The following is a 13899-nucleotide window of genomic DNA, read 5'->3' as shown; positions in this document are numbered from 1 at the left end:
CTTATTTGCCGAATCATTGTCAGAGTGTTGGTGTGAATCACGATTAACATTCCTTTTCAGCTGTTGACACAGTATACCCAATTCACCGCTCGTGTCTGCTGCTATAAAGGTGCATGTTCATGCCCTAAAACGTGCCCATCGAGGCCTCGGTTTTGGCAATGACTGTACCGGTCGCAGGTGTCCCGAGGAGATGAAAAAAAAACTCAGCAAAAACGGAAAACTTGTCAGAATGAGAGTTTGCGTTCATACTATAAGGGAAGCCTCAATTGTTTCTGGTTTTAGGTATGACCAAGAAACCTTGTTGATGGTCATTTCCTCTTTACACTTGTTAGAAATTATCGTTATTGACGGAGGTGGAAATTGTGTAAGAAAACATGAAGTTGCAGTATGGGCCCGATGCGTGTGGCGTCATCTTAAAGATCAAGCCCAGAAGAACACATAGCTATCCTAAAGGCAGTGGACACTATTGGTAGTTACTCAAAATAATTATTAGCATAAAAACTTACTTGGTATAACGAGTAATGGAGAGCTGTTGATAGTATAAAACATTGTGAGAAACGGCTCCCTCTGAATAACGTAGTTTTTGACAAAGAAGTAATTTTCCACTAAACTATTTGAACTTGATTTCAAGACCTCAGAATAAGATTTCGAGGTTTAGAAATCAAGCATCTGAAAGCACACAACTTCGTGTGACAAGGGTGTTTTTTCTTTCATTATCATCTCGCAACTTGGATGACCGATTGAGCTCAAATTTTCACAGGGTTGCTATTGTATGCATATGTTGAGAGACTAAGTGAGAAGACTGTTCTTGGAAAATTACCAATAGTGTCCACAGCTTTAATAAGTTTGTGTTCAGTTTTCTCGTACGTTACGTGCATTTTACCAACTATTAATCAAACACCAACCTGGGCTTTGTTGTGACTCATGTGGCATATTCCCCAACCCCCTTTTCCAGAAGTTATTTTGATAAACTTGGCACATCAGCACCAAGGGTTACGGCTTGCATTATTACCAGGCACCTCTTAAATCTTTATTTTGTGGTAGTCGAACCAGGGACGCTTATAGTGCTGAACATTTGACTGCGTCGTGAGATATTGGTGTTTGTTTAAAAAAAAACCCTCAACAATAGTGCTGTAATAGATGTTAAATTTGCATCGGGGATAAAGAATATTAATTTTTGGTTTTTACCCATATACACCGATGTGTGTAGCACTGTATACTCAGTACTTTCCCGAGTCCTGTGAAAAAAAATCACAGGCATTTTACTCGGGTGGGATTCGAACCCACGACCTTTGCAATTCTAGAGGAGTGTCATACCAACTAGACCACCGAGATTGCCCGGTAGCTAGACGCAGTCCGAATCCTATGTTTTAGCAGCGGGTACTGCAAACGATTTAATAGATGCTGTAGTGTCAAGGGAGCTGGCATTTACTTCGACATTTCTGTCGAAAAACTCACTTCCTTTTCTTTCCCCTCTACACCATAGGGTACACCTCTTTGGTGGATAAGCATTTCATCTGCCTTAGTAGAATCAACTCGCCATGAGATTTGAGTCGGAGAGGCGCTCCACAATTCCTATATTTATTAGCTTGGGGCGGCGCCATGTTTCGTGCCAAGAGAGTCACTTGAATTGCAACACATGGAAACATATGTTTCCTCCGTCGTACACTAAGGAGGTTTTTAGAGACATTAGTCTGTGACAAAGCAGTCCCGGACGTGATGCAATATGCTGTTAAAATTATTTTCGAAAGTGAGAAACATTAGAAGTTCCAAACTGCTTAGCAACTAAAATGACATAATGGTCGAAACGTCAGGCCATTAACTATCTTTTTGTTTTGCATTTTTAAAAGTGTATAAATTGTATCCATAAACTTGTTGATTCAAAGGAGATAATCGGTAACCTGACTTCAAATCACGGTTTTTCTGCCCTATGGACAGCCGACAATGGAAAAGAAAACAATAAATAAAAGCTCAATACTCCAACAAACTGAAAGCTTCGAAACTTTTACTGCACTGTTTATAAACATCACTTTTCTGATGGAAACCTTGCGTGTTGGGATTGTTTGACAGGTTTTGGGTTCGAATCTACAAAGAGATGATATGTGTCGTATATAAGATGTGTATCAATCTGATTAATTATTTGGCAATGTGTTGTCAATATACAAACCACGATGGGACAATTAATGACAATTCTTCTTTAGATGAACCTGAGTTATTCGTCCATACGACCCTAATTGTTATCCGTTCATTTTCTTTTATTTTCAGATCCGTAGGAAAAGTAAGGCCTTCAACGCCAAGCTGCAGGAAGGAGATGAAGTAATCAGTGTAAACGGCCACAACGTCCGCAACGTGGGAAGGGATGTTGCCATGGGTTACGTGGACGCCACCGTGGATACACTGGACTTGGAAATTGTTAGGTACGGTAGCCTCAAACGGCCATTACGGCGGTGACAAAAATCACACGATTAATAATAATTATACACTTCATCTTCAAGTTTCAATCTTCTCTTCTGACAAAGAGAAGCTAAACAATAAAACAAATTCCTCCAAAAAGTTTACAAATGTAACTGTTATTGCTTCTCCACGAAGGCCCCGAAAGTAAGTTTACATTACAATATTATGGACAAAGATGGTGCAATGAGTTGCAAGTCATTTGTGAAATTGTCTCAAATTACGTTACTTCGTTTTTTCATACCATTCAGGAATTGTGATTATGAAAGATCTTTTGTGCTGACATGTTCCAAATTGACTCCAATTTTGTAACAACCGTTGTCCCTATTCCATTTTTGTGTATTCTTAATGATAAATGTCTTGACAGCGTCTTCTTATTCAACCCTTCGTGATTCATATTTTCACCCGAATTCCGCCGTTTCTAAAAGCCAATCTGACCCGGAAACTGTTTTTACTTGTTCAGCTCCTGCGTGCCCCCCACCCCTCCGTGTTCAGGGTCATTATGACAGAGAAACAGGTTAAGCACAGCGTGACTCGAAACCCTGGTCAACTCGACCCAGTATTTTTATTTTGTTCCTTATCTCACAAATTCATTCGAATAACAAACGACTCGTAACTTTAATAATTATTTAAATAAAGATCCACTGTTGCGGTAGGTTTTTGCTGTTGTATAATGAGTATGTTTTCTGACAAATAAAGTGAAGGAAGTTTTAATATCAGAGTAATTTTGACTGTTATAGACGGAGTAACGGTGGGCAGTCCATACCTATCAACGCCTCATCTACACAACACGTGAACGGCAGTGCAGAGACACGTCGGGTACCAACCTATCAGATATCACCTGCTGCGCAGCCGCAGAGGCAACAAGGTATACTTTTTTTTTAATTTGCAGTGTTTTCTGAAACCATTTTGCCAGTACGGAGTGGTGTAGACATTGATGAGCTAGGAGTTTACTAAAATGTTTTGATTACAATTGAGTGTTATTCCCCAACACAACTACCTTAACTTAATGAAGCTGTATTAAACAACTCGACGTTTCGATCAGATGCTCTGATCGTCTTCTGGAGAAAGCTGGACTTTGATGCTACATGTACAGTATACGTACTTAAACAGCATGCTGCATCAGAGTCAAGCTGTATCTGATCGAAACGTCAAGTTGAAACCAACTTTTCTTTTCAGAACCACCCCCAACTCATTTAGAGATTATCATTACATGGTGTTACCGCAAACCTTACTACATCGTATTTCCACCACTCAAGTTTCAAATTCTACTGATGATCCACAAAGTAACAAACCTTCCCTAGCCGACGCTTAAAAGTTGTCTATATGTACCATACCGGTACGGACTAAAACAGTCCTATCACAAAGGACAATTTTACTAATACTCAATACATTTACAATTTTACAGGGACTCCACAAAAGAAGCTTGTACCAAGCATTACACACGTGCAGACTAGAGATGAACCGGCAGAAAATGAAGGTGAGTCAACTATGTGTGTATTTTATACTTACACACAACAAGATAGCACTGATTTCATATTCACTGCCATATACGGAGACCGACAACAAAACAGAAAAGGGAACACAAAATGTCTCCATAGGAGAATTCTAAAGAGTGGGAGACTCTTGAATGTTAGGGAGAAAAGAAAAAAGAAATAAAATATGCCGTCAAAAGGATGCAACAAATACAATGTGTGTACGAAAGGGTTTAAAGACAGTGGACACTATTGGTAAATGTCAAAGACCAGTCTTCTCACTTGCTGTCTCTCATCATATGCATGAAATAACAAACCTGTGAAAATTTGAGCTCAGTTGGTCGTCGGAGTTGCGAAATATTAATAATGAAAGAAGAAACACTCTTGTCCACGAAGTTGTGTGCTTTCAGACGCTTGATTTCGAGACCTCAAATTCTAAATCTAAGGTCTCGAAATCAAATTCGTGGAAAATTACTTCTTTCTCGAAAACTGCGTTACTTCATGCAGAGGGAGCCGTTTCTCACAATATTTTATACTATCAACCTCTCCCCATTACTCATAATATCAAGTAAGGTTTTAAGCTAATAATTATATAGAGTAATTATCAATATAGTGTACACTGCCTGTTAAAAATGAGTTATTTGAAGGAAACACTTTACAATTTTAATCTACAGAGAAGCATTGCTGCTTTAACCTTTTAAAAGCATTAAAGGAACACGTTGCCTTGGATCGGACGAGTTGGTCTATAAAAAGCGTTTGAAACCTTTTGTTATGAAATGCATATAATTAGAAAGATGTTTTAAAAGTAGAATATAATGATCCACACAAGTGTCACTCAAGATTGCATGGTTTTCCTTTTGCTTTATGAACTAACACGGTCGGCCATTTATGGGAGTCAAAAATTTGACTCCCATAAATGGCCGACCGTGTTAGTCGACGAAGTTAAAAGAAAACCATGCAATTTAGAGGCATATTTGTGTAGATCATTGTATTCTACTTTTACAACATCTTTCTACCCATATCCATTTTATAACAAACGGTTACAGAACGCTTTTTAAAGACCAACTCGACCGATCCAAGGCAACGTGTTCCTTTAAATGAGCAGGTGACAAAACGCCCCAAGTAGAGTCCCATCTGGCCCGAACGGCATAGTCTATGAAGGGCTACATAACTTCACAAAGTGACAAAACCGTTTAAAAAAAAAAATCCCCAGACACTAGTACATTAATTAATATTTTAGACATTGTTTCTTAAAACGAATGGGATTTACCTAGAAAATGTCATCCCAAAACACCACCTCACTACATGTGTGTCTTCTTGTATGCAAATAAGACAACAACTTCCCTGGCTCCAATTAACAATTGTCAAGCTTCAAGCTCACCTTTACAAAAATGTCTTAATTGTTTTCGATTCGAATCCAAGTTGAAAGTTGCACTTTCCGCCCTGGTCAACCTGTTGCCTTTGAAGTGACTTAATAGTTTTATCAAAGGTTTTTCATTGTTGCACATTTTACCAAGTCTGCGATTTGAAGACAAAAACATATTAACTATTAATGATTATAAGAGAAGACACCTGAGCCGAGATTTTATGATTAAGTATTTTCACACTTTTCAGGGATGCGGAGAGGCAACACGGTCTCCTTCAACCCTCCAAAGATCAACGTAGTTGCCAAACCAGCCGTTTGGTCCCCAGGTGGCCAAACACAGCCCGCCAAGAAAGCACCATTAGCATATTCAACCAGTGCGCCGGCGCACACCACTTCAGCGCATGTGCAGTACGGTGTGGAAGGGGACCAGGAAAACCAGCCCACGTTTCGGAAGGTAGTCCCACTGATGTCAGCTCCATTGCCGAAGACGAAGACCCCTTTCCAGGAGAGCCAACAGAATGCATCTCCTAAGCCAGTTCGATGGGAGCCACAGATTCAAGTCTCGAATAAGCCAAGGAAGGAGGTGGAATCATCCTCAACGACAACTTGGTCTGGCAACGTCTCCGGCCCGAGGAGGACATCTGTCGGGAAGGAGGTCACCATCACCTTCGCACCTCAGTTACCCTCCCAATCGAAGAGGCTCTCAACAGACAGCGGTGTGCCACCGTCACCGATAAAGGAAGAGCCGATCCAGATTACTTCCAGAGCACAGATTCAAAACAAGCCGCAAATACCAGTACAGATCAAGGAAGAACCGACTGTAATCTTGAGACGTGCAGCACCATCAACAGACTCAACTGACGGCAAAAGAAGACTCAAACCAGAAACTGAATGTAAGTTTACCCCCAACCCGTCCATTAAATTCTTAACAAAACAGTAAAAAACATTTATAATACAATTTGAAAATAAAACAGCACTATCTTTAAACCGCCGGCTCTGACAATTTGAATGCAAATCACTTCAAAATGGCAGACCCCATTTTGACGACCCGCATTTAATTGAGCCATCTGAGCTATTTTGACTGGTGGTTGGGTGGTGCTCATTTTCTTACAGCTAGATCATCCCCTAACCTTTTTGGTACCTGGCAATACAAACGCAAGAGAAAAAAAACATACATTGCTCCCAAAAGAAACTTTATTGTTCGGAAAGAATGCATGGCAAAGGTTTCTGGTCAGAATTTACCCGGATTCCCGAGTTACAGGTATCCTGACACATTCCCGAGTTACAGATATCCTGACACATTCCCGAGTTACAGATATCCTGACACATTCCCGAGTTACAGGTATCCTGACACATTCCCGAGTTACAGGTATCCTGACACATTTTAGGGTCAGGCTGACCCGGAAACTGGTTAAAAAATTAGTTTTAACCCAAGATGCTGCTTAGACTGAACCATTTACTGGTAAGTTTAACCCAGATTCGGAGTCATATTGACCTAGAAATGGATCAGGCCCTACCAGATCCGGCTCTGAACCGAAAGCTTTCAGAGTGTGAATGGCATTTGGTGACTCATAATGACGAAATGACGAACTGTAGACACCAGTTAAAGCTATCAACATTTTCCAGATAATCTGATACTAATTTCTCTCAATACTTTGTTTCTTTGCAGATAAGCGTCCTTACTCATACCCTGGAAAGCACTCCGAGGATGACCCGGAAATCTCAACAGAAATGAGAATGAAAGCCTGCAAGACCATTGCAGACCTCCTCATGTTCCCGGCTGACAAGCACGCCAAAGGTGCCAGGATGTTTGCCAAACGACGCAAGCGTAGCGACCGTTGGTCAGTAGAGGGCCAGGGTCAAAAGCCAGACGATGAGGATGATGAAGACGACGAGCCGAAAGCCCCACCCGTGGAGATCACCTTAGTGTCATCAGGGAGGAAGCCATTGCCTCCTGGTGCTGTGCCAATTGGGATGCCCCTGCCCCCGCCACCCCCTCCTCCGGAACCTGGAAAGAGTAATATACCCGTAGCACCTCCACCTCCTCCTCCAGGCACCAAGTACAGGCTGAAAGTGGAGCCCACAAACTTCAAGGTGAACTTGAAGAGTAAAGATAAGTGCGCCCATGACATCGTGAGCCCGGAGGAGATGGGCCGTCTGGTTGTGGACTTGAAATCGGCCACCGGTCGTGGAGCTAACATGTTTGAGAGGCGCCGCCAACGTTCAGATCAGTTTGTCATCGACGAAACCAACGCAAAGCCGCCACCAGTATTGAAAAAGCCAGACAAGCCCAAGGGATATTCCTCCGCGCAGATCAAGATGAAGCAAGATAATCCAATGATTGTCCCTAAGAAATCACCCTGGGAAGCAGCAATGGAATCACCCGTGGGTAACTGTGACGAAGCTTTTCATCATATCAAACCGAAGAGACCATCCCTGACGCAGGTAGATGGTTTGACAACGAAGGGACACGGAGCTCCACAACCTAAACCTAAACCACCAGCAGCTTGGATGACCACTTCAAAAATCGTACCTGATGTACAATCAAAAGCTTTGTCTGAACCACCCAAAATCAAACCCAAGTTCAACGCCAACGATCCCAAGTCCATGCAGCAGACTGGTTCGCCAATCTCCAAACCTGCGTTTAATGCCAAGAAGCACTCAATCGATTCAAAATCTCAAGACTTTAACCCCAAACCACGGGGATGGAATTCTCCAATAAATTCTGGTGAGACGACCCCTACCTCCCAAACGTCAATGAACTCGGCAGAAGATACCCATGTAGGCCTGGGCTCAATCTTCCCGACTAAGCCAGCTAAGTACAGCACAGGCTTCAGTGACTATAACCGAAAACCGCGCGGATGGGGCAACTCCGATGAGCCACAACCCAATGCTGCCACCAATGGCAGGCCGGCCAGCTATTCTTATGGTTCAAAGCCTTCTCCAATGAGCGTTCATTCGGGGCGTGTCTCGGGTAACCTTTGATCCACTCGCCTTAAGAACTTACGCATGTAATGAATCTTATGAAATGACGTCATACAGCCGCCATCTTAGAGGGTTAAAGGCACCAATGTAAATGCACTGATTTGTACGTGCGGCGCACAGAGATTGGTAAATAAAGTACCATTTTTTGACCTCTAGGCGAGGGCGCCCCACCAAAATGACGTCATGTGCATCAGGTCTTCGTGTGTTTTAGACCACTATACAAAGAGCACAAACCCTTATTATTTAGTGTCTGTGGTGACGTCAGTGATTAAGATTCTAGACTGCTTCCCATTGGAGGGCCATACTTTTTCCTTTTTGGTTACCATGACAAATTATGAGTCCATAAAACTATGTTCAAAAACACATTTTCACAATTTAACGTCATCTTCAGTGAACTTTACAAATGTTTTAAACATCGAACTTATTTGTTGAGCTTTGTGTCATATCAAATCAAATTAGTTTGGAAAATGCTCGGTTGGTGTGTATGAATAATAGCTGTACAGTTGTTCCTTCTGTTAATAGTAAATTTTCGTGTGACCTCTAAGTAGATTTTACAAGTTTTGTACATTATAATAGCTTGAAATGATTGATTGAGTTCAGTGTGTGTGTATGTGTGTCTATCACACAAAAATTTTCAGGTATCCGACAAGCTTTTACCTTGTAATAATTGACGAAGCATAGCAACGAAACCTCGAATCGTCAATCAAAATGGTTAAAACCAAATCTGTTGGTTTAATGTTTCGCTTCTATGATAGAATGAGTACTTCTGATGCCTCAGTTTGTTCAAAGGTTTTCAACAATTCCCCATCCTGACTGCCATAAAGATCCATTCAACGTAATTCACCACAAACCTTGTTTTGAATAGAGTCTAAATTAAAATTGCTTGTAAATTGCCGGTCTTCAATGCATGATAATTTTAAAACGAGATTTCGTTTGTAAGTGTACAACATTTTTTTAAACTCCCTTTACTTATCAAATCGCGAAGTCTTTCCCCGTTCATCAGAAATATTTTGAGATCTTTGCAATGGAATGTTCAACTCGCTTTATAGGAATATTTTTGTTCATCTGCTTAATATTGGCTCATTGTCTCTAATAAGCCAAGATAAGTAATGATTGTGACATAAAACATAGTGTCTTGCCGAATGTTGCCACCGAATTGACTTTGTATTTTTACAAATAGCTGCACTGATGCCCTTATAGTAGTTTGTAGTGAAGCATGCTGCGTTGAGGAAAACCAGTTACATAACCTGTGTACAGAATGACTTTTCGTGGGATGAGATACGAGAAAGTCCGGCTATTGGAAGGGGGTGTTAGAAGCCAACGAAACTTCACAGAATGGAGATATTTCTTTGCATAATGATGACAGAAGACGAAGAGAAAATGCATGAAACCTGCTAAGCCGTCTCTGTAAAAAAAAACAAAAAAACACTACGCTGCAGGCAGGATGCAATTGGGAGACATATTGTCACGTTCCATGAAGGTCGTGCATAAGTCATTATGAAGTGGGTCATACGTCACAGGTACCAGACCATAAACAGACAAACACGTCACAGATGTTTCGTTCTGATCGAGCCTCATGGACTATGATAAACCAATATGGCGTAGCGTGATAAGAGATGATCATGAACTACGATCGAGATAAAAATGACTCAGCCGTGGTATGAAAAAAAGTCGGACTGTGAATGAACAAGTGACTTCGGCTTTGTGTTTGGACAATAACAATAAAAAAGGTTTGTTTATGAGCCCAGACAGATCAGTTGAAGTCACCAAAACAGCCTGTGCTGTTAAATGTTCAACCCTGATTTTTGCATATACATGTAGAGATCGTAGGCTTGGATAGCTGTTTCGCTGCACGGTAAAAGTGTGCTTTTTTATAGGAAAGGTGTTTTATCAATGAAAAAAGGTGAAATCCTTGTTATTTCCTGAAACCAACCATGACAACTCATCCCTGATTGGACAGTTTTCTACAGAAGGTGACAGAGGATTGTTTGAAGGAACGGAAGAAGAAGCGCGAGCAGCTATCGGGCGTATAAGGATTACATAGTCCTAAACGTGATTCTGTAGTATGGTGATTAGGAATACGGCTCGCTGATGAAGTTCACAGACAAGTCTCATAGCTCATTAATGATTACAGACGTTGGACACTATTGGTAGTTGTCAAAATCCAGTCTTCACACTTGGCCGTATCTTAACATAAGCATAATATAACCGACCTGTGAAATTTTGAGACAAAAATGTATACAGATTGATGATCATCTAAAAATGGCACATAATCTGGGTCAAATTGAGTTCATAATGAGTCTTGATGGACACCCGAATGTGTATGGAACTGCCAGCCTTGTGCATGACCCATTTGAAAAGCACCAAGAGAAAACTCGGGTTGTTAAACCATGGCCACATTTATATGAGCTGTCATGTAATTATGAGACAAAGATTGCTAAAAAAAAGGTCACTCAGAAAAATTAGATGTGAACCAGCTACACTGCAAAAAAACTGAGGTGTTAAATTAACACCATGGGTGTTGTCATATATAGATACCAACAAAAGAATCAACAAGAATGGTGATGAAATAACACAATATTCTTTAAAGACAGTTTCATGGGTGTTAATCTGGAGGTTTCGCGTGCGAACGGATACGGTTAGTGCGACGGATACGTCATCATTATAACGTCATACGCTACTCGCTATCCGCTGCTATACGTGCAGACGACACTGGTATCCTGCTCGCTACACGTAAGTAGGTTACGGATAGCTAAACGTATGCGTATCCGTTCGCGTGCAAAACTTCCCTGTTTTAACAACCTATGGTGTTAATTTTGATTCTCTGTTCGGTTTCTACATGTAGCAACAACTAGTGTGTAAATTTTGACACCTCAGTTTTGCAGTGTATACTCAAAGCGTACATCACTATGATAGACTTCTACGGAGAAACGTATGATATCAACGAAATTGTTTGAATGTCATTTTCGAGTTTTTATTTAAATTTACCAGCTGTGTTTAAGTTGAGACCATGCAGCAGTTTAGCGTGACTCGGTATACCTGTCCGAATTGACATCTGTGAATGTAGCTGCAGTAATGAATTTGCTATAGAGGCCAGATGTACCTTTATTGCTGCATTTCGTTTTCATCCATCCCAGCCGGAGACGCCATTAAAAAAAACTGTATTAATTTATTTGGTTCCCTCAGAGGGGAAGGTCACAATTTTTGCCCCGGAAGTACTTGAAGTGTGCACATAATATGTCATTGACATGCTACTATATTCTTGTACATTGCATTTACGTTGTATTGCAACTGTATGAAAAGTATTTAAACAAGTTTTGAACTTGTACTGAAGTGTGTAAATAAGGCATGTTTGTGCCCGAAGCCACCAAATAGAGACACTCTTCAGTAACAAGTGACAGACTGATGTGATCAGTGACTTGTGAAATTTTATTTAAAAATTACTTTCTTAACTATATATGTTAATTGTGAATTAATGAAAGATTTTAATCGTTCTTTATTGAACTGTGATTTCTAACAAAAGTTAATGCAAACGATTTCTCTTATTGATCATTATAATATGAACACGTGTGCCTTTGTAGAGATCTATTTAGTCACTTTATGTTGAAAAGTTTAGAATATGAAACCCCCGTACTAATTTGCGTATTCATATTCGGGAAGAAACATTAACACTAAGTTATGGTGCCTTTACTTGGGAACTTTGCAAACCCATACAAATTTGTCAAAAAGAACAAAATGATGTAACTGTTCTTTGGATGCAGAAAGAAAACACTGGATACTTTAATGGTAAAAAAGATACACATAATTATTGGACGGGTTGAATTTGTATTAATTAAAATAATAAATTAAGCATCCGCCAAAAGATGTGATTGTTTGAAACGTGCCATTGATTGGCACGTATTTCTGGTAACAATACACTCTAGAACACTCCCGGATCAGAGTTGACCTGGATTCCAGCCGGTTCCAGTGGAGCCTGATCCATTTCTAGGTCGGGCTTAACCCAGAAACTGGTCAAAAACTATGGCCGAGTTCCGGGTACTTTTAACACAGTTTTCGGGTCATACTGACTCATACAAGAGTCGGACCCTTACGGGACTCGGATGGATCTGAGTCAATACTGACCCCAAAAGGATCAACACTGATCCCAAAAGGGTAAATATCGACCCCAAGAGGGTCAACTTATTACTGACCCAGGAGGTTTTAGAGTGCAGTAGAATGGTTTTCTGTCGAACATTAACTGCATGATATTTTACAATGAAGAGTGACTGTAAAGTTTACAAGTTATGATGAAAATTCTAATATATAATAGACATGTATATCGCTGAGTAAACTGTTGTGTGTAATTATTGAGAATTTAATTTACTGGGTGTTTAGATATTCGAGTTATATTCTGCTTGCAGAATTGTGTGATTAATGATTATGATAGGAAATTAACAACCAAAAAAAACCCAATGAGGAAATAAAATCGAAGTCAGTTTGCTTTGAATCAAAACTGTGTTTGGTGTAACTTGATTTCCGAAGACTAGTTAATAGGTTTTATATGCACCCATAACCGTAGTTGCGTCCCTTGAGAAAAGGGGCAAGGACATCATTCTACAGAGGTAAAAGGTAAAAACAAAACACGCATAAAGCACAACTGACAATGCATGAAGTGGTGATTTTTCGTACTGCAAGTAAGGATTTCGAAGGCAGTGGGTTCAAAGTTTGGTTTTTGTTCGGTGTTTTGTGTCACGAAACTATAAAGTCCAGCAATCATTTGGAAGTTTCGTGCACTTTGTAGAAAAAACATAAAACATGGTATACTTATGATTTTTTATCATATATAGTACCATCTCTGAAATGGCCTGTAATATTACTACACTGTCACTTATCTTGTTCATGTTCCCTGTTTCCATAACAGTAATGAATGCTAACATTGTGCAAACATGGTACCAGACTATTATTTCGTCCAGCCTCAGTTTAATTACAATGAGTTGGAATGGAGTAAAATCAAGATAGCCACAGCGTGATAAAGGTCTATGACATTGGTTGTCAAATGGGGGACCTTTCCCAGCGAAATAAGGCAATATATAATAATATTTTTTCGTTCGGCAGTGGGGAGGCTGTGTGTGCAAAATTAGCAATTTCAAGTTGACCTTTTCAATATCATTAAAACGAACCTTGTAAGTAATGTAATGACTGTGAGCTCATTCCGATGGCCTATCAGCCGCGCAAACGCCCTCATTGTCACCCTCGTTGGTCGGCGTCACCACTTTAATCATAACATCTGCGAGGGGTATCTTACAGCTGGCAACTAAGTTCATCTAAAATTAGTACATTCATTAAATGAACACACTCTCTTCAGCTTACACGAATGTGCAAAATCCTATTACCTGTTTTGACGTCCCGTCCTGTGAATCATTTTGGAGGTATGCAATCCACTCACCAGTGGTGGTTGAAATCCCTTGATATTTACCGCATACCAGAAAATCACTATCGTATAAAATGTTAATAACAATCATAAAAGGTATATATACAGTCAGTGAATGACGCTTGAACGTCGCTGGTGTTCTGGTGGCAAGATATGATCTGGCCATGTTTTTCGTAATACCAGTGACGTAAATGTTTCTAGGAACTTATTTG

At 40.3% G+C, this 13899-nt stretch overlaps 1 protein-coding gene across 1 annotated transcript in view; it reads left to right on the top strand.

Moving 5' to 3' along the window:
• LOC139953114 (uncharacterized) overlaps positions 1 to 12762 on the top strand; it is a 47634-nt gene extending 34872 nt beyond the window's left edge. The window contains exons 2-6 of the mRNA XM_071952529.1: positions 2266 to 2417; positions 3192 to 3319; positions 3860 to 3931; positions 5541 to 6185; positions 6962 to 12762. Of these exons, the coding sequence (XP_071808630.1) occupies positions 2266 to 2417; positions 3192 to 3319; positions 3860 to 3931; positions 5541 to 6185; positions 6962 to 8277 (2313 nt within the window). The 3' untranslated portion in view covers positions 8278 to 12762. The remainder of the gene's footprint in view (positions 1 to 2265; positions 2418 to 3191; positions 3320 to 3859; positions 3932 to 5540; positions 6186 to 6961) is intronic.
• The last annotated feature ends 1137 nt before the right edge of the window (positions 12763 to 13899 follow it).

The sequence above is a fragment of the Asterias amurensis genome, chromosome 21 (assembly GCF_032118995.1).
Source record: "Asterias amurensis chromosome 21, ASM3211899v1".
Classification (NCBI taxonomy): domain Eukaryota; kingdom Metazoa; phylum Echinodermata; class Asteroidea; order Forcipulatida; family Asteriidae; genus Asterias; species Asterias amurensis.
The sequence above is the reverse complement of the archived record's forward strand: the minus strand, read 5'-3'. Positions and strand labels throughout refer to the sequence as shown.